At 51.0% G+C, this 24,523-nt stretch overlaps 2 protein-coding genes and 1 long non-coding RNA gene across 11 annotated transcripts in view; 1 reads left to right on the top strand and 2 right to left on the bottom strand.

The window, feature by feature from the left end:
* Nucleotides 1-6,048, bottom strand: part of GYG2 (glycogenin 2) — a 36,598-nt gene extending 30,550 nt beyond the window's left edge. For 4 of the 8 annotated variants that reach the window (XM_004768303.3, XM_004768308.3, XM_013064450.2 and 1 more), the window contains exons 1-2: nt 5,919-6,048; nt 4,695-4,824 (exon numbers count right to left, since the gene is read on the bottom strand). In XM_004768303.3, the coding sequence (XP_004768360.2) occupies nt 4,695-4,701 (7 nt within the window). In that variant the 5' untranslated portion in view covers nt 4,702-4,824; nt 5,919-6,048. The other 4 variants (XM_045089259.1, XM_004768305.2, XM_004768306.3 and 1 more) reach the window with 4 other exon arrangements.
* Nucleotides 6,049-10,548: 4,500 nt separating this feature from the next.
* On the top strand, nt 10,549-18,157 carry LOC106007377. Its single transcript, XR_001182082.2, has 4 exons — nt 10,549-11,992; nt 13,040-13,393; nt 16,740-17,045; nt 18,115-18,157. It is a non-coding gene; the product is annotated as an uncharacterized LOC106007377 (long non-coding RNA).
* A 442-nt stretch (nt 18,158-18,599) lies between these two features.
* XG (Xg glycoprotein (Xg blood group)) overlaps nt 18,600-24,523 on the bottom strand; it is a 32,641-nt gene continuing 26,717 nt past the window's right edge. For both annotated transcript variants that reach the window (XM_045089261.1, XM_045089260.1), the window contains 3 exons: nt 24,044-24,079; nt 22,261-22,377; nt 18,600-20,125 (listed from right to left, as the gene is read on the bottom strand). In XM_045089261.1, the coding sequence (XP_044945196.1) occupies nt 20,109-20,125; nt 22,261-22,377; nt 24,044-24,079 (170 nt within the window). In that variant the 3' untranslated portion in view covers nt 18,600-20,108. The remainder of the gene's footprint in view (nt 20,126-22,260; nt 22,378-24,043; nt 24,080-24,523) is intronic.

The raw sequence follows: 24,523 nt of genomic DNA, 5'->3' as shown, positions 1-24,523 counted from the left end.
CTCTGAGCCACCCAGGCACCCCCCACATCTTTCACTTTGAAAACACACAAACACACACAGAAACACACCGACGGCGTAAGGAGCCTGCGAGTGATGCCTTATTTTTCTCTGCATTCGAGTGTAAAAAAAAAAAAAAAAAAAAAAAAAAAAAAAAACTCACCCCAAACACCTGCATCTGAGACACAAACAAATCAAAACCTGTAAGCAACTGCCCAAGTATCTGAAGTAGGATCCAGACGCCTGCCCAACTCAGAACAAAACGAAACAGCAACACAAAACGATGCCCAGTTTCACAGGGTCTCACTCAGAGGGGACAAAATGCAAACAGAGGATCCAATTGACCGCAATTTCCAGTCTAAGCGCATCCTTGCGGTGGTGGTAGCTTTCATGGGGACTTCCAACCGGCTTAATTCCTGCTCCTCCGGGAGCGTGTTGCCGGGAGAGAGACAGCAGTTTAAAGAAATCCGGTGCAGGCTCCCGTGCTGTGTGCAGAAATTAAAATTCGCAGCACGCACCGCGGGGTGAGAACACACAGACCTCACTTCTCAAAGAGCAGAGAGTACTCCCCTCTCCGGGCCAGCAGCTCCCCAAGCGGGGCCCAGAGGACTGGCGTTCTCACTAAATATAACGTGACAAATGCAAACTTCTGAGGCCCCCTTTCCAGAATGGGGGGGCCACCTCCTTGACCTTCTACATTCCACGGGGGTAAATCCCAAAATGTGCCTGTTACAACAGGCTCCTGTCTCCCTGTTCTTGCTGCTCCTGCTGCTGCTGCTTTCCCAAATTAAGAAGGGTCTGTGAACTCCTGGCCTCTCCACCGTGAGTTGTGGGTTATTCTCAGAGAGTAAAGTTCCAAACTCAACTTTGCAGCTCCCCAGAGTATGTATGTATATATGTATCTGCCTGTCTACCCATCTATCCACCCATCATATCTATTATCTATCCAACCATTTATCCATCCATCTATCCATTCTTATGTCTGCCTATTTACCATTCATCCATCCATCAGTCCATCCATCCATTCATCTATCTACAATTTATCATCCATCTATCCATCCATCATGTCTATCTATCCATCCACGTATCCATCCATCCATCCATCCATCCATCCATCCCTGTGTCCTTCTATGTATCTATCATCCATCCATCCATCCATCCATCTTCCCATCTATCCATCCATCCCTGTGTCTATCTATCCATCATCCATATATCTATCCATCTATCCATCCATCCATCCATCCATCCAACCATCCATCCATCCATCATGTCTATCTATCCAAGTATCCATCCATCTATCCATCCATTCCTATGTCTGTCTATGTATCTATCATCCAACCATCCGTCCATCCAACCATCCGTCCATCCAACCATCCATCCAACCACCCATCCATCCAACCATCCATCCATCCATCCATCTTTCCATCTATCCATCCATCATCCATCTATCCATCCATCCATCCATATGTCTATCTATCCATCTATACATCCATCCATCTATCTACCCATCCGTTCATCATATCTATCTGTCATCAATCTATCCATCTATCACAGCTATCTATCCATCCATCCATCCATCTATCCATCTTATCTATCATATATCTATCCACCTGTATCGATGAGATGTTCGAGGGGCAGGAGACACCCCCTATGGACATATCTGAGACATGGGAACAAAGACTGGGGTCCTCTAGAGACCTCAGGGTGACAACAGAGTCCCATGTCCAGAACAGACCACGCTATGTCGGGATGATTGACCAGACAAGAGGAAGGTGCAGCTGCACTAGCTCAAGGGAAAGTACTAGACAAAATATAACACAAAGAGCAAAGTCACCAAAATTGGTTAATGCATACACTGGTTTTGCTGCATTTTGGTAAGGACATAAATGTAACTGCTGTAATCAGAAATATGGGTATATTTGGAGATGGGGTCTTGAAAGAGGTAAACTGAGGTCACTGGCGTGAGTCCTGATCTGCCAAGATTGGGGTCCTTAGGAACACAGACATACACACAAAGGGATGACCACGTGAGGACATGGGGAGAACGTGGTTTCTACACACGAAGCAGAAAGACCTCAGGGGGAACCCGCCTCAGCCCCACCTGGATCTAGGACTCCCAACCTCAGCCCCACATGGATCTCAGATTCCCAGCTTCTAGGACTGGGAGGAAAAAAATATATACTCTTTAAGGCATCCTATCTGGGGGATTTGTTACGGCAGCCCTAAGACCCTAATAAATTGGGGCATTAAACTCGGGAAGCAGACCCGGTAATGCCACACCCACACTAGAGAAAATAGCAGAGCAATCACCTGGTTACCCTCTCGGGCTCCATTTCTATCACTGTAACTTGCTACATATTTCTTATGTCAGCAATTCAAACTGGATCCTCCTCAAAGAAAAATAAAATTCACAACCCATCTTGGTTGGATATTTCTAAAGAGAACATCGAGGTCCTTCTGAATGGAAGGTAATAGGAAGACATGAAAAGTACCCAACTAGATTATTCCTCCTCCTTAATCCTCTCAAGGATCACTAAGGAAACCGCAATCCAATTGTCGGGGTCTGTTTTGACTCAACCATGGTTGATAAATATGGGCCTCCTTCCCGGGAGAGTTATCAAACCAGACACCAGAACAATTAGATTTCCAACCATCTCAAGTTTCAGACCTACTTTGTTTGAACACATCAGCTGCTTCCACATGAGAAAGAGTCACGTGTGAGGCAGGGGGAAGCTGGGAGGTCCTGGGAGCAGAGCTGCTCCATGGTTCATGGAGGGGAGCACATCATCTGGGAGGGCTTTGGGGACCCCAAGTGACACACGGAGGACTGGTATTTGTCCTGCAGCTTCCTGATTCAATGAGAATCCTTCAGACATATCTCCTGTGGGCCCCGTGATTTGCAGGATGGACAGAGATAGTGCTGGGTCTACAGAAGGCATAAACTCTGTCCTTAGGATAGAAGGATTCATGGTCCTGTCAACAGGGTGACACCAGAGCACCCTGGGAGAGCAGACCCCCTCTCTTCAGCGACCCCAACACACAAAATCACGCTCTGCAAGGAAGACGTGCCCATCTGAAGGCTGGCCACCAGGGCCCCACGCCTGATGTTGTGAGATCCCTCAAGGAGAAGAGCCACCATTAGAGGCACAAAGACAGACCAGTGGATTTTAAGGTAACAGGATGGAAATTCATTAACAGGTCTCCAGGGGCCACACGGTCTTGCTTTTAAGAAGTTACCAATGACCAAGTCTCATGGTGGCATCAAAGAACCTCCGTGACTGTCCCAAGACGTAATTAGAGTCCGCTGTCCCCCAACATGGCGCCAGGGTGGGGACTCGGGGAAACACAAAACACGAGTGGCTGTACGCCAAGCAATGATTTAAGAAAAAAAAAAATTAATATTCTCTCAACATGAAGTTCCACCCAAAGAATGTGGTGACTGAGAGTTTCAAACAAATCTGGGAGAAAGGTTCATTTTTATCCATTTCTGGTCCTTGTGCATCTTCCACTCGCTCCATTTTCTATCCACCCTCCCCCCTCCCCAAAATAACACGGCCAGCTTCCCCCTCCGTCCCTGACCTTTTACTCAAAGGTGGTTTTTGTTCCCCAAATACCCACGTCAGGTCTTCGAGCACATTCCAAGGCTGATGGAGATGCGTCCAAAGGTTGCTCATTGAATGCTGCCATTATACAGACCCTCGCGGGTTTGGGGGGGGGAAAGTGGTTTTCGTTCTGGGGACCTGCAAACGGCTCCCGGGAACAGAGAAACCCGTTCTGCTTCTCCTCCGGCTAGATTCCTACAGCGGGAACCACAGGAAACCATGCCTCGGGGCCCGCCACAACCATTTTCCTCTCTGAGGCCAGACAGGGAGAGGGCAGTCTGGAAACTGCTCTGTGATTTTACCAGATTGCTCCTCTGAGACAAAGTTACCTGTTGTTTAAGAAAAAAGTGTGTGTGTGAGGGGGCTCATGGATGGTCATGTGTGGTCTGGGGCAAGGTGGAGGTCTTGATAAAAACAGAAGATGTCTCTCTCTTACGGGTTAAGGCCACAATCCCATTATGTAATTTCTAACCCTCTGAACTGTCCACATCGGATGTCCACAAGCCCCCTGGAAAGGCAGGTACGTAGGAGTAAATCTGATCCTTGGTGGGGGCCTGCCCTTGCCGTAAGCCCCAGCCGTGTGGCCAGCCCTAGCCCGCTGCCCTGCTGGCGGGGTGGGGTGAGAGGAGTTATCTCCATTTTACTGGAATAACGAAGTGTGCCTGTGGTCTGAACTTGGGAAACCCCAAAGGCACTGTGTTCCTAAACTTTTAGGGACATGAGCTTCCTATCTGTCTACCAGTAGGTCAGAAAAGCACTCAGTGAAATTTTGTGCTCCAGAAACAAGCCCATTTAAAGTCCTAGGGCTGCGTTTTACAGAAGGGAAATTCAGGAATCTGGAGGCCCCCCCCCGACCAGGCTATAAATGGACCCCTCCAGGCGGGTGAGACTCAGCCCTTCTCCATCTGCGCCTGGCAGGGCCAGTCTCTGCAAACCCAGGGACACGCTGGGGAGGCCCTGGGGAGACGAGGGGCTTGGGGGTGATTGTGCAGGCAAAGGCGGCGGGGGGGGGGGGGGGGTTCTCCCCAGAGCAGATGTATCTCACAGGGACCAGTCGGAACAGGGAGGCTGGACAGAAGGCGTTTGCAGACTCACCCGGCATGGTTTAGGCACAGTGGGGCCGCCGTGCGCCTGGGCTCTCTTGGGCGTGGTGGGTGAACTCTGCCGCCTGAGGCAGGGCCCAGCGGAGGCGTGGTCTCCAGGGGACCCTCGCAGATTTCCAGGCCTGCAGGCGACAGCTCAGCATTCCAGACACCCATAGCTGTACCCCAACCCACAGCCCCCTTATCCGCCCCGGGTCAGCTGTGCGCCACTGAACGGAAGCCACAGCCACGACCCCCACGCCCTGCACCTCGCCCTCCGTGCTCCTGGGCAGCCTCTGCCTTACAGCCAGGCTCCCCGCGACGCCCGGTCCTTGCCCCAGAGTCCCCTGCAACCGTCTGCGCCCCGCTTGTCCTCTCTGCCCTGGGACACCCTCAGGCCCTTGCCTGCCCGGGTTTCAGAAGCGTCCCCGCTGCGCCCCCGACTTTCTCCCGGCTCTGGTTCGTCCTGGGCTCCAGCTCCGCGAGCCTCGACTTCCCGACTGCTACGGAGTCACCTGCGACCCGCCCCTCCTCCGCGCTCCTGGGGTCCCGAGCTCCCCCGGCCCCGCGGCCCCGTCACCTCCTTTCTCGCGAGGACCCCAGTGCGCTCCCCACCCAGCACACCTCGGCCGTGGGCGCTCGGGCAGCCCTGCGCCCCCGGGGCCCCCAGCACCACCAAGAGGCCTCCACGCCCCCGCACCCCCTGCGCGCTCCCGCAGCCCCCGCCCTCGCCACGCCCACCGTCCCGCGCCTCCCTAGCGCTCCCGCACCTCCCGGGGCGCCCTCCCCAAATTGCTCCCGAGCCCCCCGCAACCCCTCGCCCCCCACACCTCCTGCGCGCTCCCGCGGCCTCTGGCCCGGTCGGCGCTGGGAGGGCTCCGCGGCCCGCGCCCCGCGATTGGCCGCTCGCCGGAAGCCCGGCCCCACCCCCGCTCAGTCTCCCGGGCGCGGGTCCCCCACCGAGGAGCCGCAGCCCCAGCCGGCCTCCCCCGCGCGCCGCCTGCCGCGGGTCCCGCGGCCGGGAGAGAGCCGTACTGGGCCCGCGGCCGCCTTCCGATCCCGCGCCCCGCCCCTGCCCCCCGCGGCCCCCTCCCCGCGGAATCCGAGAGCCCGAGGTGTCGAGGTTGGGACATTTAACCTTTACCCAGCCCGTTCCAGAGTAAATGTTTGCAGTGGCCCCGTAGTCTGGGCCCAAGGCCAGCCGGCTGCGCTGGAGAGGCCACGCTGGGAAACCTACCCGCAGGGACCGCGGCGCACTGGATCGTACAGCCTCCCGGGGTGGGCGAAGGAAAGAGTCAGGCACCGGCGGCGCACGCCCGGACGCGGGAGAGGATCGCAAGATAAATGAAGCCTTGGCGCCTCAGCAGTTGAATCCGTGCGCGCATGGGCGGAGGCTCCAGTGAGTGTGTGCGTGAGCAAGGGCGCGCGTGCGCGTGCAGGAGGGCGGCTGTGCGGGCCCGCAGGTCGCCGCGAGCGGGTGGATGCGTCCGTGCGCACCCACTCGCGACCCCACAGGGACCAGGAACTTGGCATGCTCCAAAGTCAAGGAGGTTCCCTGGCCTCGGAAAAGAAGGGGCAGAGACAGAGAAAGGAAGGTCCCCTAGTTCTAGAAGCCACCGTCCATAAAGACGGCATCTCGATCTATAACCGCCAGCCTCAGGGGATAGGCACGGGTCGGGGGTTTCACCGCACATCACAGATAGGACCAGAGCTGTTAAGAAATTGAAAGCAGGTCAAGCACTGGGTAGAGCCACCTGGAAACCAAGAGTGTAGGACTCACCTCATCACGCTGACCATTTCTACCCTAGGGGACTCCGGGATGCACATCTGCTGTACCATTAAGGTATTGCTGGTCTGTCCAAACGGAGAAGACGCATGGAGCTCTCTGTCCCCACCATGGGCTGTGTGCGCATGCTTCATTCCTTCTGGGGTCTGGACAGGTATCTGCAGGGCTATGGAGCCTCTAGAAGGTTCCTCGAACTCCCTGCAGCCCCTGGATGGTCGGTGGGAGGATCGGGAACTGAGAAATATCTGGGGCAAGCCCCCGCTGGTGTCAGTACCCCTGTTGTCTATCCCTGACCCACCAGGCTGGAAGAGGAGAAACATTCTCATGAAGCTGGACATACAGGGGAAGAGTCAGGTCCCACATGAGTCCTGCTCAGCCCCCAACAGGCCTCTTGCTTCCAGGGGAAGGTGGAGGTTTCCTGGGCTCTGTGCTGGTCTCGCTGTTGGCTCCAATATTTGCCAAGTGTCCCCCGACATCCATGGCATGGCTCATTCTGGCCTCAAGTGAGCAAACTGTGGAGTACTGTGTGCAAAGGCCCTCTGGTGAGGAATGGCTCCTGGACAGACCTCCAACAATCAGAGATCTGTTTCCAAATGTCCCAGGCAGCTCCTGACTCCTTTACTACGTGGATTCCCAAACTGTTCCCTTTTTACGGCTTAGAAGTTACCCAGCAGCAGGACTTCCACCTAGTGACTAGTGGTGTAGGTCTAGTGATATGTGGTGTAGGTCACTTTATGATGTGGGGCATCCCATGCACTGTAGGGTATGGAGCAGTGTCCCTGATTTCCACCCACCAGGTGCCAGAAGCATGCTGTTTCCCCCATCAGTTGTGACACCCAGAAACAACTCCAGACATTGTCAATGATCCCCTGAGAAGCAGAATCATCCCTGGGGTGCTAACCACTCGGATGGATGGATGGATGGATGGATGGATGGACAGATTGACGGGTGTGTGGTTGGATGGATGGACCGATGGATGGATGGACAGATGTGTGGTTGGATGGACAGATGGATGGTTGGATGGATGGATGTGTAGATGGATGAATGGATGGACAGATGTGTGGTTGGATGGACAGATGGATGGATGGATGGTTGGGTGACTGGATAGAGTCCCTTGTTTTAAAGCATTGTTTCTTGGCATCAGCAGGACTGGCATCTGAGGTTGCACCATTCTTTGAGGTGGGACGTCCTGTGCATCTTGTAGGATTCTGAGCATCACCCCTGGTCTCCACATTCAAGTGCCGGGAACACCGAAACCCCCACTTGTAACAACTGAAAATGTTTCCTGACATTGAGCCTCATTGAGAAACTCTGTCCTTTAGCAAGAGAACCTTCTGGGTGGAAGCCAGCTGGGGGTTGAGCCAAGCAGAACCCTCTGCCCTGAGGGAAGAAATGGGGGTGTTTTCCCTTCCCTGGTCTCCCCCACAGGTTCCTTGACATATGTCTCGGGGGTCTGTGTGGGACAATCAAGACAAAAGGCAGGGGGCACCATCTGGGGTCTGCATGCCGATGGGAGTTCCTGCTAGCTGATGGACTGTGCAGAGGGCAGCCTCCCTCCTCTCCACGGAGTGGGCACATCTCTCTCCAAGTAGAGCACAAGGCTCCGGCTCTTGGACACATTCACATCCTGGGCATCTGGGCGAATTATCAGGAGCAAAAGTCAGGTTACCCCAGCTCCCTGCAGGGCTCTGCCTCTCAGCCTAGCTGGGGTGGGCCATCCTGTTCACCATAGGGTCCAGACTGCTTCCCTGGTCTCCACCCCCAGCTGCTGGGAGCACTTCCTCCCCAGCCTCCAAAAACAAAGACAGGACCTGAGAGCAGAAGTGGATGCCCTTTCCATGAGAGCATAGGAAGGTTGGGGTGAATGGCTCTTCCCTGCTGGCTTGGGGAAGAAACCCCATGGCTCTACTGTCCCTCCAACAACCCTCTGTATCCTGTTACCCCCGTATGGTCTCCAGAAGGCGTAGGTTCTAGCAGCTCTCGGCAGAACAGGAAACAATGGCAGGTGCATGGTGGAGTTGACAGAAGGAAACATTGCCCAGGACTCAGCCTCCGAGCCTCCCACCCACTCACCAGACCTGGGTCAGCCCCGAGCAGGCAATATTAGCAGCCCTCTGGGGAAACTCTGAGGGACACACATCCTCTGGCTTCCCTATGGGCACCCTGGGATCAGAAAACGGAGTCTGGAGACCGGTGTGGCGGGCGGGGGCGGGGGGTGCGCGGCGAGGGCTGGGGCTCCGTGATGCACGCTCAAGCAGCACACTTTGTTCTGATTGACGGACGAGGTAGGGGTGTGGCAGGAGAAGGTGGAGAAAGATGCATAGCAGCCGGAGGGAATCGGGGAAACTGCAGAGATGTTCAAACAGGAGGTTTCAGGCTGCCTTGTGTCCCAACACACACTTCCATCGTGACCCCACCCCTGCCCCACACACCCGCCTGCCCCGTGGGACCCTTACTACTCAGAATTTGTGCTCCGAAACCAGGGCAGAAGGCAGTAAGCCGCAGGCAAGCCTTCCCAGTCCCCGGCCACAGCCTTGGTCCAGGATACAACTTTCTTTTCTTTTCTTTTCTTTTTTTTTTTTTTAAACGATAATAGCCATCTGTTGGGATAGATTTCAAACCCAGAACCTACAAAAAAGACACCAACTGATTTGATTGCGCAACACAATTTTTTGTGTGTGTGTGTGATCAAAGCCTGATGAATTCATCTGAAAAGGACAAGCAGGAGATGGAGAGAGAGTATTTGCCATTATAAACAGGATATCCTGATTGCAACAATGTATCCACATTGTACCCACTTGTAAACGTGATGTATGAAGAGCTACAGTTGCAAACCACTTGATACAAGACATAGACAAAATGTTTGTCCCTTAGGCTACTGGTTTACTTCCAGTCCCTCCTTTGCCGCGACTCAACATCATACATGGAAGAAAGACCTGCTGAAGTTGAAGATGAACCCGTGGAGGGACACCTGGCTGGCTCAGCTGGGGGAGCTCATGGCTCTTAATCTCAGGGTGGGGAGTTCGAGTCTCACGCTAGGTGCGGAAATTACTTAGAATGAGCTAAATACCTAAGATGAAGCCGTGCATTTTTTTTTTTCTTTGTAGCATTGTGATAACTGGGAGAGACAGAGCTGGGATTCTCCTCCAGAATTCACGCAAGCTGATCTGATCGATTTGGGTGAGGGATGCTGTGGAACATCGTGGGTCTCTCAGGACTCAGAAGTTGGCTGGTGGCTTCTGCAAGGAAATCTCTATCCTTAAAAGAAGGAAGCGAAAGGAAATGCTCTTAATTAGGGCCCTGAATATTAATGGACAAGGCTGTGATGGCTGGTGCTACAGCAGCCATCTGTGGCCAGGAGTAAAACTAGCTAATGCTTTGCAACAGTGAGGTCCAAAACCAGCGAAGCCGGACACTTGGAGGAAATTATGGAACTCTCTAATCACTACACCACAGAGGCTCAAACCTCAGTCGGTCTTGTTAGGTGATCTTTTCTTTATGGACTGACCCATTTTGAGATGGGCTTTCAGTGACTTCAACATCCTGACTCATACAACCTAGGAGAAGTTCTCAAACGTTCTGGCCATAAGACTCCTCAAGACTCCTAAAAATGATCGAGGAACCCCAAGACATTTGTTTACATGGGTTATCGACGTCTGTATTTTCCATCTTAGAAATAGTAACTGAAAATTTTTAGATGTTTCTTTACTTAATAATACGTTGAAGATAATTACAAAAAGCCCATTATGCTTTACCCAAATCGCACATTTTTAGTGGAAATAAATATATGTTCCTGAACAAAAATTGGGGGGCGGGGAAGAATGGCCTTATTTTCCACATTTGCATAACTCTACAATACCTGGCTTCCTAAATTAAGAAGATGGCTTTCTCGTTTTTGCTTACACGTTGTTGCACCAAGGTCTTCCAAATATGGGCACATTACAATTTCTAATATTTCAGTATATCATGTATATTCTTAATTTTTTAAAAAAGATTTTATGCATTTATTTGACAGAGTGAGAGAGAGCACAGGCGGGGGAACAGCAGATGGAGAGGGAGAAGCAGACTCTCCACTGTGCAGGGAGCCCAACGCGGGACTCGATCCCAGAACCCTGAGATCATGACCGGAGTTGAAGGCAGACGCCTAACTGACGGAGCTACTTAAGCATCCCTATCATGGATATTTTTAAAAACCTACAACTGTTTATGTGTTTAAGCCCATGCCCCCTGCTAGGGTGTGGGCAGGCAGTTTGGGCAGAACCAAACACATACATTCATTCATTTTAGCATGTGTGCAACTAAGAAATACCTACTGACTTCCTCGTATGTGTCACTGTTGCAAGCACTGGGGACACACCCCTTATCTTTGCAGGCTTTACCTTCCACTATGGGGGGAAAGCCAGACAAGACAGGGTAAAAGCATCTTCTCAGCATGCTGGATGTGGATATGAGCTGTCAACCCAAGGTTTGAGCCGGAGCGAGGGAGACGGTGTGCCCACGCTGGAGGAAGTGGCTGGGATTGCAATGGTCCCATCCCTGCTTCCTCTTTGCTCTCCAGTTAAAGGTGACAGTGCTGGGTTTTGCCTGCAGCCCCCGACCAGCCCATTTCACTGCCCTCTGTGGGTAAATGTCTCGTGCTTTGTCGGGTGCTTTCAGTCGAAGGAATGTCCAGACACCGTCTGTCCTTCGGTGGACTCTTTCTGCATCCTGAGCTATCCATAGAGCAGGACTCTGATGCATATGGATTTGGGTCAAGGTCCATGGTGTGGACAGGGATGGGGGAAGTCAACTCGGACCCCCCCCCCAAGAGCGTTAACCTTAGGAACCAGAATAGCAGCCCATGTGACACGGGACAAGCAGGTCAAGCAAATCCATCCTTCTGTGTCTGACCTTCAGATGAGTGTTCATGCAAGAGGACGGACTCCCCTCTCTCAATCCCCCCCTCAACCCCAGGCATCTTCTGGGTCTTCATCACAAGATCTCACAACAGGTCCATCAACAAACACAGGCTCTTGTCTGTGTGTTTTGTGCACAACGCCTGAGCAGGGCGTAGGGAAGGACATCACGGAGAAGAGACACCAAAACTAACTTTTGTGTTTAAAAAAGGCAATGGTGCTTATCCAAATAATTCCGAGATTCCCAGGGGATGCCTCGCACGTTGGGTGGGGCACGGGGGCTGTGCTCTTCGACGGGCTGTGGAGGCTGGCACATGTGGACCCCGAACGTTCAAGCCACCCACAAACTCACGAGGCTCAGCGGATAACCAAGCACTTTAATACACCTTTAAACACACCTGCCGAATTCTGGGCTTGGCACATGAACCCCACAGGGCGTGTGGTGGGTTCTGTAAGACCGCACACCTTCCCCGTCCCCCGCCCCTCTTCATCAGATCGCTACTGCCCATTTGCTACCAAGGACACCCACTATCGTGTGCACTTGTGCAAAATCTAATTTAACAGTTTATTTTTCACACAGATCCAAGTAAAATAGAACATGTATATGCATGTTACTGCTGCTATTATCATGTAAGTACTGGGGTTCATGTATTATATGCATTCTGTATTTATCTATATAATATAATAACAATACATTACATAATATAACAGTATATAATAATATATTGCATAATATATTGTTGTCTACATATTACATATCCTGTATATCATATTAATTGATTTTTAAACAGTAGATGTTATTTATTTATAATATATAGTTACATATAAATGTATAATTTATGTAGACTATATGTATGTAAATACATATCACAGTGATATTATTATATAGTAAATAAATAATATATGTATATATAAATATATAATACAAACTTATTATAAATACATAGATACTAAACTAGATACATAGATACATAGATACAAAACTAAATACATAGATGTAACATATATAAATATCAGTTTATGGCCTATAAATGTATCTATATGAATCTTTTAACATATATAAATATATAGATATCTATATAAATCAATATCTATATATATTTCTATATAAATCAACATGTAGATCAATATAAGTCAATATATTTATCTATGTAAAATCTCTATAAATATATAGGTATCTATCGTAATACAGATATATATTTTATTGTATTTATATATAAATATATAGATAATATACATTTACAAATATAATTTATAATTAATATAATTATACAAATGTACATATACAATTGTACATATAATTTGTAAATAAAATTTGTAAATAAGATATATACACAAATAGATAAATATGTAAAATGTAGGTATATTTATATATTTTTATTTATAAATATATTTCTATAAATATATATATTTATATATTTACAGGTATTATATATATTTATATATAACATATAAAAAGTATATAATATGTATAAAATATATAATTAATTGTATATTTAATTTATTATTTATTTTAATTTTATTTTCATATATTATTAAATGATATTTAATGAATATTATTATATTTATTTAATATTAATTATTAAATGAAAATAGGTAACTTATAAGACGTTTATAATCATCTTGATACACAATGTATGTCTTTTTCCCTTTACCCAAATGCATTCCACTCACAAGACAACACAGCAGCCGTCGTCAGCTAACCTGCCCGATGTCCATTTGAAATTCTGCACCCCAACTTCTGCCCTCAGCCCCAAGGTCGCGTGTGCAAGGGAAGTACAAGCCAGACATGAAGTGCGCGGCCCTGCAACCCGCCATATGCCTTCCACCCATGACAGAGCTCCGCACTCTTTCACGAGTCTGAGGGAGCAGCGTAATTAATACACCACCCTCCGAGCAGGCTGGGGACGGAAAACCAATGACCACCTGCACCCAAATGCCTCACACAGCTGTCGAATCTCTCACTTCGCCGTCCGCAGAGAAGCTGTCCACACTATGCTTTGTACCAGTGAGGCCGAGGACATGGGACAGGTATCACGTTTGCACAGTGTTCTTGATAGGTGTATGTCGGGCACACCCTGAGACAGAACCCACACATGGGGGGTCTTCAGCGTCAGCATCAACACACTTGCATTCAAGGACGGTCCCTGGTCCCCGTCACAATCCCCAAAGAAAAGTCCTTCACGGGGTCGGGAGGAGAAAATTCTTCCTCTACCTCTCAGGGTCCTCCAGCTGGCTTAGGAATTAAATCAACATGAGACAGATTCGCAAGAGAGCAACAACCAAAAATCCCACAGAGCATTATTATGTGTGCACAGAGGCCCAACATTGAAATTTGAGACCAAGGGAGGCAGTTTTTCTGCATTTTCCATGAAGAGACAATATGTGGACAGCATGAAAACAAAACAAGCTTTTGGGAGCTGGAAGGAGTCAGGAATTCTGAGCAGAATTTGGGCTGAGGCAGAGGAGAAAAAAAATTATTTATTTGCACAACTTTCTCATCTTTAAAACCTCAGTTTCTGGTGATCAGGATGTCTTTTTACGTCTTAGTACAGGGAGGGTATTCTGTATACGGGAGATCTATTTCCTGTTCTCAAGGGCACAGAGGAGGGTCTGAGTGTCCTTGTCTTGGCTGTGTCTTTAGTAACTTCTATTTAAATAATGTGTTTTAAATATATACATCACATCTTCTTTATTTTTTTAAATATATTTCATGTTTATTTGACAGAGAGAGATCACAAGTAGGCAGAGAGGCAGGCAGAGATAGAGGGGGAAGCAGGCTCCCCGCTGAGCAGAGAGCCCAATGCGGGGCTCGATTCCAGGACCCTGGGATCATGACCTGAGCCAAAAGCAGAGGCTTTAACCCACTGAGCCACCCAGGTGTCCCCTCACATCTTCTTTATCTATGAACAACGAGAAAAACATACAAACACAGGAACCCGCTTAAATCTCAGAACACAGCTACGGTTACCGTGGGGAGGGGGTGAATGAAACCGGAGATAGGCCTTAAGGAGAACACCTGTTGTGCGGAACATTGGATGATGTATGGAATTGTCAGCTCACTATATTGTACACCTGAAACAAATGCAAGCCTGTATGGTCATTGTGCTGGAATTAAGAAAAAAGAAATTTAGAAAGATAAATAATCTATATGTCAAAGTGGTGCATGTTGGGGTGACCTGCCCTTGGCCCCCTATAAAAGAGCAGAAAGGACATGGAAAATCATGCATTGGGATTGGAAGATGCTGGGGATCGCGGCCGCGAAACCCACCAAAGGGATTCAGGTATTTTCAAAGAACCACCTACATTCGGTGCCAAGGGGAAGGCTATGGGGTGTGGAAGCGTTGTGTATAAGAGAGTGTGCCCCGAAGCCCAGACACTCCGGAAAAACTGTGTTTAACAGAGAAAGCAGGTCTCCCGTGAAAAGTTCGCCTTGGGTCTGCACTCCTGTCCTTGAAAATGTCACAGGAGGAACCGGGGTCAGAATATAGATGTATGTTTTTCCTAAACCTTTCCAAAACTAGGGTGCCACTGCTAGCTCCTAAGCAAAAAGAACTGAATTTTTTTTTAATAATACTAAAGCCCCCAATTTTCACAGGTTATTAATCCCTTCCAATGATTTGTTTGATGATGTTTCTGGGTATTTTTAAAAGTTTATTATTATTATTATTATTATTATTATTATTTGCTATGATTCTGAGTACCTGACTAGGATTTATACAAACAAACAACAACAACAACAAAAAATCAAGGCCCAACTGAGCGGAGATTCACATGTACCAGAAAATTAATGGTGTGAGTGAAAATTCCCATCTTCAATGGTTCCTAAAGCTGCTTTTTTAAGAACCCCACAGATGCCAATAAGAAATGAGTAAATTCGATAAGCAAACACAATGTCTGTAAATCCCTGCTCCAGATAGACGTCCCGCGGCTACGGACGCTGAGTCCTTGAAACTGGGGACCAATGCATGAGACCCGGTGACGACTCACAAGGAAGAAATTCAAGAAAATGATGAATGTGGTCACATACACGCTTGGATTCTCGGGAACAACAAGCCACCCGATCTACACTGCATTATCAGATAGAAAACACAATCATGCTGCCCAGACGTCCCCTGTTAAGAGGTCTCCAAAACGGACCAGCTTCACTGCAATCAGGAAAAAAAAAAAAAAAAAACAAAAAAAAAAAAACGCGATTTGAACGTCAGATTCCATATCACTATCACGCATCTCAAAAGCTCAGGGCGCACGTAAAGCCATCAGCAAACCACATCCATATGTATATACAATTATAGATAATGTGCCTGTGTTTGTAGAGGGGTTTTCTGTCTTTTTATTCCTACAGTATTTCATGTGTCTGTATAGAGATACATTGTATATATATTGTATACTGCGTATATGTAATTCTTACTTGTAATGAATTATCGCAGGATGTTGCACTTTTAGTGAATGCATCACGGAAAGAAACAGGAGCGTCCTTGCAAAGACAACGCCAACATCGTCTGTGCACGAGATGCCCCCACGCTCCAAGCAAAATGCTTGCAGGGAAATCAGAAAATGGATTTTTTGGTTTCTTTGTTTTTGTTTTCCAGCTTGAGGGTTTCAGAGCCTCAACGACGTAGAGCCTTCTGTTAAGGGCCAGGTGTGCACCGTGATGGGAGGGTCAGGTGTGCACTATGACGATGTGACAGGCTGACATTGCAGCTAGAGGTCCACCATCACGGTAGCGAACACCTCCCTCCCCTGCACACAGTTAACTCTTTCTTTCCTGATGGCGAGGACAGTGAAGGTGCCGTGTTTCGGGGACCTTGGCCAGCATGGTGCAGACCAGGGAACTAACGCACCACGCTGGTTCTCAAGGACCCTGTGGCCTTCATCCTGGAAGCTGGTGCCCTTTTATGGGTAGGGTATGAGGACCCTCCAGAGAAGGGTCCCTCCATCAGGACAACCCGGTGGTGACGCAGCAGCTCCTTCCCCAAACCCACATCCCCTCCTGATGCTGGTCCTGCTAACTAATACTGAGCTTGGGGACACAGGACGGTCCTGCTGCCCCAGAAACCGAGGGGAGACGCCACTGGCCCAGAGCTGACACATGACCATGAGGGCTTGCAAAGGTTGTTGGGAAATGTAGTTCATCTGGGAAGGCTTGTGCGTAGCTACAGCCCTGTGGATTCTGAAAACAGAACAGGGTATTTTTGGGGGGGAACCTGCATTCTCGAATACTCTGTGTTTTGAGGTAGTATCGGCAGTTTTGACTTCCTGATGTCAACTTTTCACCTGAGTCTAAGAGAGATCCTAAATGTTGCAATAAGCCTGATTGTACTAATATTAACCAAAAAGGCTTATTTGTATCTTTTCCCTCTCATGGCCCCTGCAGCCCTCACTATGCACCAGGCCCGACCGGGAATGCTTGTCACGCATCAGCTCACGGACCTGCACCGCTTGGGGGACGCGGAGCCCACCAGGATGCCCGTTCTCCAGGTGGCGCAACTGGACGCCCAGAGAGGTCGTGGAACCTGCTTCAGGTTGCACAGCTCGGAATGCAGGCGGCAGCCTGTGAACTGGTGAACGGAGCCTCAGCGTCCGGAAACCAATGCCGACCCGTCTCAAGGCTACGTCCCTTGGGAAGCTCCACGAGTCCCCCGTCCCTTTCCTGTAAACTGGGGACCCACGTACCCGGCATGTAAGTCACGGGCTCACGAATGTCTTTGGGCGGCTGTGACAAGTTCTGCAAACGCAGTGGCGGTGACCACAGACTCGGAGTCTCTCTGTCTCTCAGTCCTGGAGACAAGAAGCCCGGGGTGCGGGCAGAGCAGGGATGCACTCCGGCAGAAGATGGTAGGGGATGGTCTCCTCCAGTCCCCTGCCCAGCTTCCGGCCGGTCATCGGCTGGTGGCAGCTCCGCTGTGAGCTCTGCAGCATATTCTCCCCGCGTGCATGTCTGCGTCCAAATCTCCCTTCAGACACACCAGCCCCACAGGGCGAGGGCCCACCGTCGTCCGAGACGACCTCAGCTGGTGATTTCTGCAGACTCTCCTTCCAAATAAGGTCGCATTCTGAGCCGCTGCAGGCTACCACTCCAACATGTTAACTCGGACGTGCATACATGTGTGTGTGTGTGATTTGGTCTTCCCGCTTTACAGGCCACATAGCAGCGGCTGGGACCACGCCTCCCCCCCTCCGCCCCTGGAAAGCCGTGCATGGGGTCACGGATACTCGGCTGGGGAGGAGGGAGCAGAAGTGCTTTCTAAGTGCTTGCCGGAACATGGAAATAAAAGCACACATCCCGTAGTGGTCACCGTCCTCTTGCCCTGCCTGAAATCTGATTCCAGGCTTTGCTCCGTTCCAGCCTGGCCCCCCGAGGCACACTCGAGTGCCCAGGAGGAGCAGGGGCGTGTTGCTTGTTAAAACAGGGTCCGGACTATCTGTTCCACGCTTCACAGGCACGTAGACTGGACCGTAGGGTCATTTGTCTCTTCTTTCTAGCAGGGAAGCATGCCTTCCTGGTGGCCTGGGGGGTTCCTTAAGGGCATATGCTCCCCGCTTGGAACTAATCTGACACTCTGGGTCAGTCATACCTCAGTCATCAATCAGTCCATCCATCAAATGCTTCTGCTCTATCAGACCTACCCTTCCCCCTGCAAAAGACAGGCCTCCAAGGGCGGATGATTCCAACATGCTTATTCTAACTGGGTTGAACATTAACCCATTTCCGCTTCTCACTTGGGTGATTTTCTTTTCTTTCTTTAAAGATTTCATTTGTTTATTGGAGACCGAGAGAGCAGAAGCAAGGGGAGAAGCAGGCTGTGGGAGACAAAGCAGCAGGCTTCCCACTGAGCACGGACTCCATTCCGGGACCCTGGGAACATGACCCGAGCCCAAGGCAGACGCTTCACCCACGGAGCCACCCAGATGCCCTACACCTGGGTGATTTTCATCCCCCAAACCCGTAACTACATTCACGTGTCTACCATCCGTCCTATTCCAAATGGCGCTGACGACAGCGCGTCCTCCTCGGGAAGGCCACAGGGGCCCAAACACCTGCCGTGACCCTCGGAACAGAGCAGACACCGCAGCGGACGCAAACACACCCCATAACGGACACCCAACCCCGCTCAGGATCCCACTGATGCGATGCCTGCTAAGCTGCGTAGACAGCTTTGTGAGTCTGGACCTGCCCTGTGCTGTCCCCTGTGCTGGGGGTTACAGAGAGCAAGGACACGGCAAGCCAACCGGGTTTTTTTTTTTTCTTTTTTTCTTTTACGTTTATTTAGAGTGATGAAAATTTATGTATGAGAGGTACAGGAAAAAAATACAAACTAGATGGATGTACGTCCTTATAAATGCGTCCATAGCATGTCGGTCTGATTGCAAAGGTGCAAACGCGTGTGTCCGTGCACGCCCACACGCATTCACACACGCCTTCAACCCCCGTCACGAGAAACCCAGCACCGAAACTCACATCCAGGAAACCTCGCGCGCGAGGACATTCCCGTCCTGGGAGGAATGTCGGGCGGCCGTCTTGAAACGACTCTAGTCACCCATGCATCCCGGACGCGAGACCCCACATCGAGATTCTGGGCTGCAAATCCCTTTGGGTTTCTGGAACGCTCTCTTTAGGGCTTTCTGCAATCGGCACCCCTCCTGTGGACTAGGTCTGTAAGCCTGCATATTTGGGATTTTTCTGGGTCCTCTCCACGAGATGCAGAGGGCATTAATTGTTTTTATTCTGATATTTAGGGCAAAGCCCAAAAGTGCTCTAAGCATGTACCTAAGTCGAAGGAACCTATACCCATAAGCCCCACCTGGCCTTTTTCCTTTCCCCCCAAATGTTAGTAAAATAGAAACAAACAGATAGTCTGCATTTCAGATGCTTGGACATTTAAGGTTTCCTATTACGGGTCTTAAAAAAAAAAAAAAAGCATACACTAAGAAAAATGATGGCCTCGCACAAAGGACAGACACCTACAGGGCATCACATGGAAACTGATACGAGAGGACCGTCAAGAGACACACATCGCGATCGCTGTCCCCTGTTTTCCCAGAAATCCCGAAACCTTAAGATTTCACAGGAAAAGGAAAAGCATCCTAAGGCCGCTTCCCCCACCCCTGCCCCCCGCCTCCCGCCCCCGAGATGGCTTGCACTCGAGCAACTGTGCATGTACAATCCCGAAAGCCAGCCTCGGCACGTGCAGGTCACGGGCAGGGCAGAGAGGGCTGATCCAAGCCGTCCCCAGGGGTAACAATCCCGCATCCCACAAGAGCCAAACCAGCGGGCACTGGAGGGCACTGGCCCTTGGATGGAGATTCATCCTGCACCAAACTTCCCCCCAGAGCTTCCTGGAAACCATCCCCCACCCCCAGTGGTGTTCCCGATACCCCTGAAGAAGACAGCACCCATGTCCTGGGACCCTGCACTGTGCTTTGGGGGGACACGCAGGGGTCACCCACATGCACATCCTGCAGGCCGAGGTAGCGCTGGGAACCCAATCCAGAGTCGGCATCTGTCCACGTGCGCGATCGAACCATCAGAGGAAGGAAGAATCGTTGTTCAACCCGAAGAGGAACCCAGTCAAGCTCAGGAATGCACTGTGTCCCGCGGACTGGGGATGCTTTCTGGGCCAAACTGAAGCCACGTCAGGGCGGCGGGTGACGTCGACGATGAAAGGAAGCGTCCCAGGAGCGGCCAACGGCATTCCCGTCTACACCGAGCGTCTCCCCAAGCGACCGCTGGATCTCCCAACCCTCACACGTGTGCTGGTTCTGGAAGGGAAGACAGGGAACAGCATGTCACACCGAGGGTGAACTGACCCACTATGTCTTTTGGGGTCACAGCTAATTTTGGCACAACCCCCTTTATGGATGTGGCTCCATTAACCTTCAGAACCTCAGAAACGGGAGCTTTTATTACTTGCAGTCGATCAAATAAAGCCAAAGCGTCACGCTCAAACAGTCCACCTGCTGTCCTGTATGTGGCCCCAGAAGTGTGTCCCCAGAAGGTGTGGCAACTTCAAAGGGGGGGCTGTTGCACACGTCCAGTTCCACAGGTTGTGCACTGCAACACATCCCCCTCCAACTTGCCAAGACAGAATGTCACAAGTCCTTCTGCCGACCGGGGACCTCCCGGACCCAACCTTACAGCTGGGCAAAGTCGCTGTGAGGGGTTGGAGCCAAGCTCTCTGTAATGCTGAGACCCTCCCCCACAGCCACGTCTCGGACGAAAGCCTAGATGGAACCACCGTGGTCATACGTGCTAGACGGTTTGCAAGTTTGGCAGCCAGCAAGACCAGGTTGCCCCTACATGAGTCCTGCCCATCTTCAGAGGGTCTCCTCGTCCCGTGACAGGAGGTGTGCCTGACTGGGGTCTCAGGACCCTAGTTTTATAGACGGGCAGACAAACATGGTGTCCATGGGACCCAGGGACGTCATCCCTGAAGAAGAGGTAGTGGAGGGGACGTCTGAGGGCTCAGTCGGTGAACCCTCAGGCCACTGTCTCAAGGTCCGGGGACTGAGTCCCACATCGCACAGGGCTCCTTGCTCGGCGGGGAAACTGCTTCTCCCTCTCCCCCTGCACGTCCCCCGGCTCCTGCTGGCCCTCTCTTGTCCTCTCTCAAATAAATAAGTAAACTCTTAAAATAAATAAATAAATAAAAGAGTCACTGAAAAACTAGTCGGGATGTTTCTCTAGTCTCCAAAGAAGCAAAGAGAGCGTCCAGATGGGAAGAAACAAAACAACAAGAAAAATCAAACAAAAAAGGCCACCATCTCCGATACACAGGGAGACCGTGATCCATACTGAAAAACAACGCAAAGCAAACCAAACAAACAAACAAAAAAATGAAAACAAAACAAAACAAAAACAAAACAAAAAACCCTTTAGCTGTAAAAAAAAAAAAAAAAATAAAAAACTAAAAACAAAAACGATAAAAACCCAATTCAGGTCTACACTGATGGGTTCCGAAACGCCCGCGTATCCATGTGGAAGGAGGAACCCAAAGTCACGCCATGTGTCTGTGATGATCCACGAATGCCCAGACATCTGAGGGGTTTTCCAGAGGCTCAGTTTCCCCCCAGGCTTTTTGGGGGGTTGGGAGTAGGGTGAGGAGTAGGAGGGGCGGGTGTGGTGTAGACCCGAGCTCCCCAGGGTCTGGATTTGGTCAGTACTGCCCGTCCGCCAGCAGAGGGAGGCCCCGGGCAGGTTTTGGGATTTTTGCAAGCCTCCCTGAAACACCCTTCCGTAGGGACACAAAGGAGACCGGGTGAGTGCACCCCACACACCCCAGATGGAGTCCTTCCAGGCTGTCTGCTGTCGGGACCACATGTCAACACTCCCTCAGCTCACCTCTGTCCCCTACAGCCCTCTCTGTCCCTGGACCCTCCCTGCAAACACGTCCTCAGCCCAACACCTGCCACCTTCGCCCCCTAAGGAGGTGTGATTCTCCAAACCTAGGATCCTGGATTCCCCACCCCTAAAAAAAAAAATCCTGAACTAGGAAGCCACAGTGGTCTGCCACCCATTTCCCAGGGGGGAAAATTTGCAGGAATTCAACAGAAAACCTTCCAAGTCTGTCCGTCCTTACTTTTGTTTTTGGAGAGAAAAACAAACACGGCAGGTTCCACCGAACCAGTTCCCAAGTCCCTTAGGATCCACAGAAACGGTGTCAGCCCACCTGATGGCAACCCCAATAGCATTTCAGTCTACGTGACTGACTGGCAGAAACACCCACTCTTGCCGATCCCAAAGCTGCTTAAATAATAATAAAAGAAAAAGCATTCCCCCCTTGAAGACCCAACTTAACACCACATCCTGAGGCGACGCTCCTCTATGGGGCGAACCCAGAAAGAACCCAGCCCAGCGACAGGCTCCAGGAGGTGTCTGCACAGAGCCCCCAACTTGCCGTTCGTCCTCAAACAGTTCCTCATGCGGTTGCGTTGGCAGTAGCCGGCCGCGGCACCCACCAGCGTGACCACCAGCACGGACACGACCGGAGACACAATCTTCGCTACCGTGTTACCTGCGGGATGGAGACACCAAAGAGGGGCTCAGGAAACAGCACGGCCCGCGAGGGCGGCGAGTGTTGCAAATTATCCCACCATCTCCGCTCGGGGACTTCCCAACCTTAAATGCACGGAGTGGGGGGTAGGGAGAGGGGAATATAAGTATAAAAATAAAGAAAAAGAGGGGTACTTGGGTGGCTCAGGGAGTTAAAGCCTACGCCTTTGGCTCAGGTCATGATCTCAGGGTCCTGGGATCGAGTCCCGCATCGGGCTCTCTGCTCAGCGGGGAGCCTGCTTCCTCCTCTGTCTCTGCCTGCCTCTCTGCCTACGTGTGATCTCTGTCTGTCAAATAGAAAAGTAAAATCTTAAAAAAATAATAAAAAATAAAAATAAAGACAAAAAGGAACAAGAAGTCCCGAGGAAAGGAATCTGCTTTTACCCCATGTGGAGATTATGGACGGCGTCTTTTACCCCTTCCGGACGTTCAAGCCAGAGCATTGGAACTAAGAGTCATGCGATTGCTTTTTTTGTGGATTTGTTGAATGGGGTGCAGTTGAACCTTTTTGGAAGTACAATGCTTATATTTTTGCAAAAAAAATAAAATAAAAAATAAAAAAATAAATATTCAACACACACGTGGCCTGATAGAGGGGCCTTCCAAGCTCTCCACAGAGGCACGCACCAAACCTGACACCCCTGAGACAGGCTTACAGCCTACACTTTGCTGTTTCTGCCCCGGGACCTGGCCTGACAAAAGCCCACGCTTCTGAGAAAGAGGAAATCACGGCTTCCCTTGGCGAGAGTGACCTGTGTTGTGTATCAGAGTGGGTCAAGCAGCGGGTGTGCTGTTGGGCTGCATATGGGGCCGCCATCGGACCTCGGCTTGGACACTGCCGCCTGCAGGAGGGACAGCTTGCCCCCTCCCCACCCCAGGCTGGCATCGGTCCGTCTGTCTGGACGCAGGACCCTACACGTTCCATGCAACAGTCTGTGCGCCGCCTTGATTTCTGTCTTGGGATCTGTCCCTCCAGAGCCCCAGCTTGGGTGCCAGAGGAGAACAGAAGGGCGGGATGTCCTCCCAACACCAACACAGCCAGGCAGCAAGAAGCTACCCCGAGGCCGTGCACGCGCACCGGGGCTTGGGGGCTGGAAAGCGCGTCCACGCGTACTTCTCCCCGAGGATCCGTGACGCACAGAATCCCCGCGTGGGGCAGGGGGAAGCGCATTCAGCTTCAACGGGAACACTGGATGGCTCAGAGGCTACATTCTGCAAGCAAGGGGTGACCAGCGTGGGCCTTCTGGCCTCCACCCGTGCCTTGTCTGACCTGCTCTGGGGCGGGCGGTGCATTTCTAGGGCGCTTCCTGAGGTCGGAATGTCCACACCAACGGCCCATTCCCCTTCTTGGCTTCCTGCCTGTGCGCTTTCTCAAAGTCCAGGAAGCCCTGGGTAGCACTTGGACAAGGTCCACGAATTCCACGCTGCGCTCAGAACCTTGAGGCATCCTCCAGCCCGGAACCCTCCCTCCTCGCTCCTGCTCCAAGCCCCCAGGGAACTGAGCCGCCCAGAGAGGCAGACCGCGTTGCTCAGGACTTCCCAACCGAAGAGCCACTGGTCCATGAAAACCCTCGCGGGCCCGCCCAAAGCATGTTTTTATTAAAGACGGGACTGCACGGAGCCATTACCCTGTGGGTTCCCGTAGGTCGAGTATCCGTCTCCGCCTGTAAAGGGGAAGGCACACGGTCATGGGTTTGCCCAGCAGCGTTTCCACCGCCAGGAGCCGCGGGGACGCTGGGCAGGCAGCTAGAAGCAGCGGGAAGCGCCGCGGACGGACGCGGATCTCCGAGTGCCTGCGGGGAGCTTACCTTCTCCCGGAGGAGGGGGCGGACACAGCCACAGGAAGGGTTGTCCGAGGGGCTACATACATGGTGAGCAGTGCCAGGGGGCAAGGGAGGGACGAGGCAATGCATTTTTCACTCCTGGTGGGGGCACTGGATCTGCGCACACGTTTGCGGGCGCACGTGCGCGCAGCCACACTCATGCTCGTGCACGTTGCGAACGGGTACATCCATGCGCGCCCCTCCACCCACGCGCACGAGCACGCATGAGCATTCATGCTTGTGCACACATGGAATCACGTGTACGCACACCATCACTCATGCACA

The sequence above is a fragment of the Mustela putorius genome, unplaced genomic scaffold (genome assembly GCF_011764305.1).
Source record: "Mustela putorius furo isolate JIRA1106 unplaced genomic scaffold, ASM1176430v1.1 tig00003836_pilon_pilon_pilon, whole genome shotgun sequence".
Taxonomy (NCBI): Eukaryota; Metazoa; Chordata; class Mammalia; order Carnivora; family Mustelidae; genus Mustela; species Mustela putorius.
This window is presented reverse-complemented; position numbering and strand designations above follow the sequence as displayed.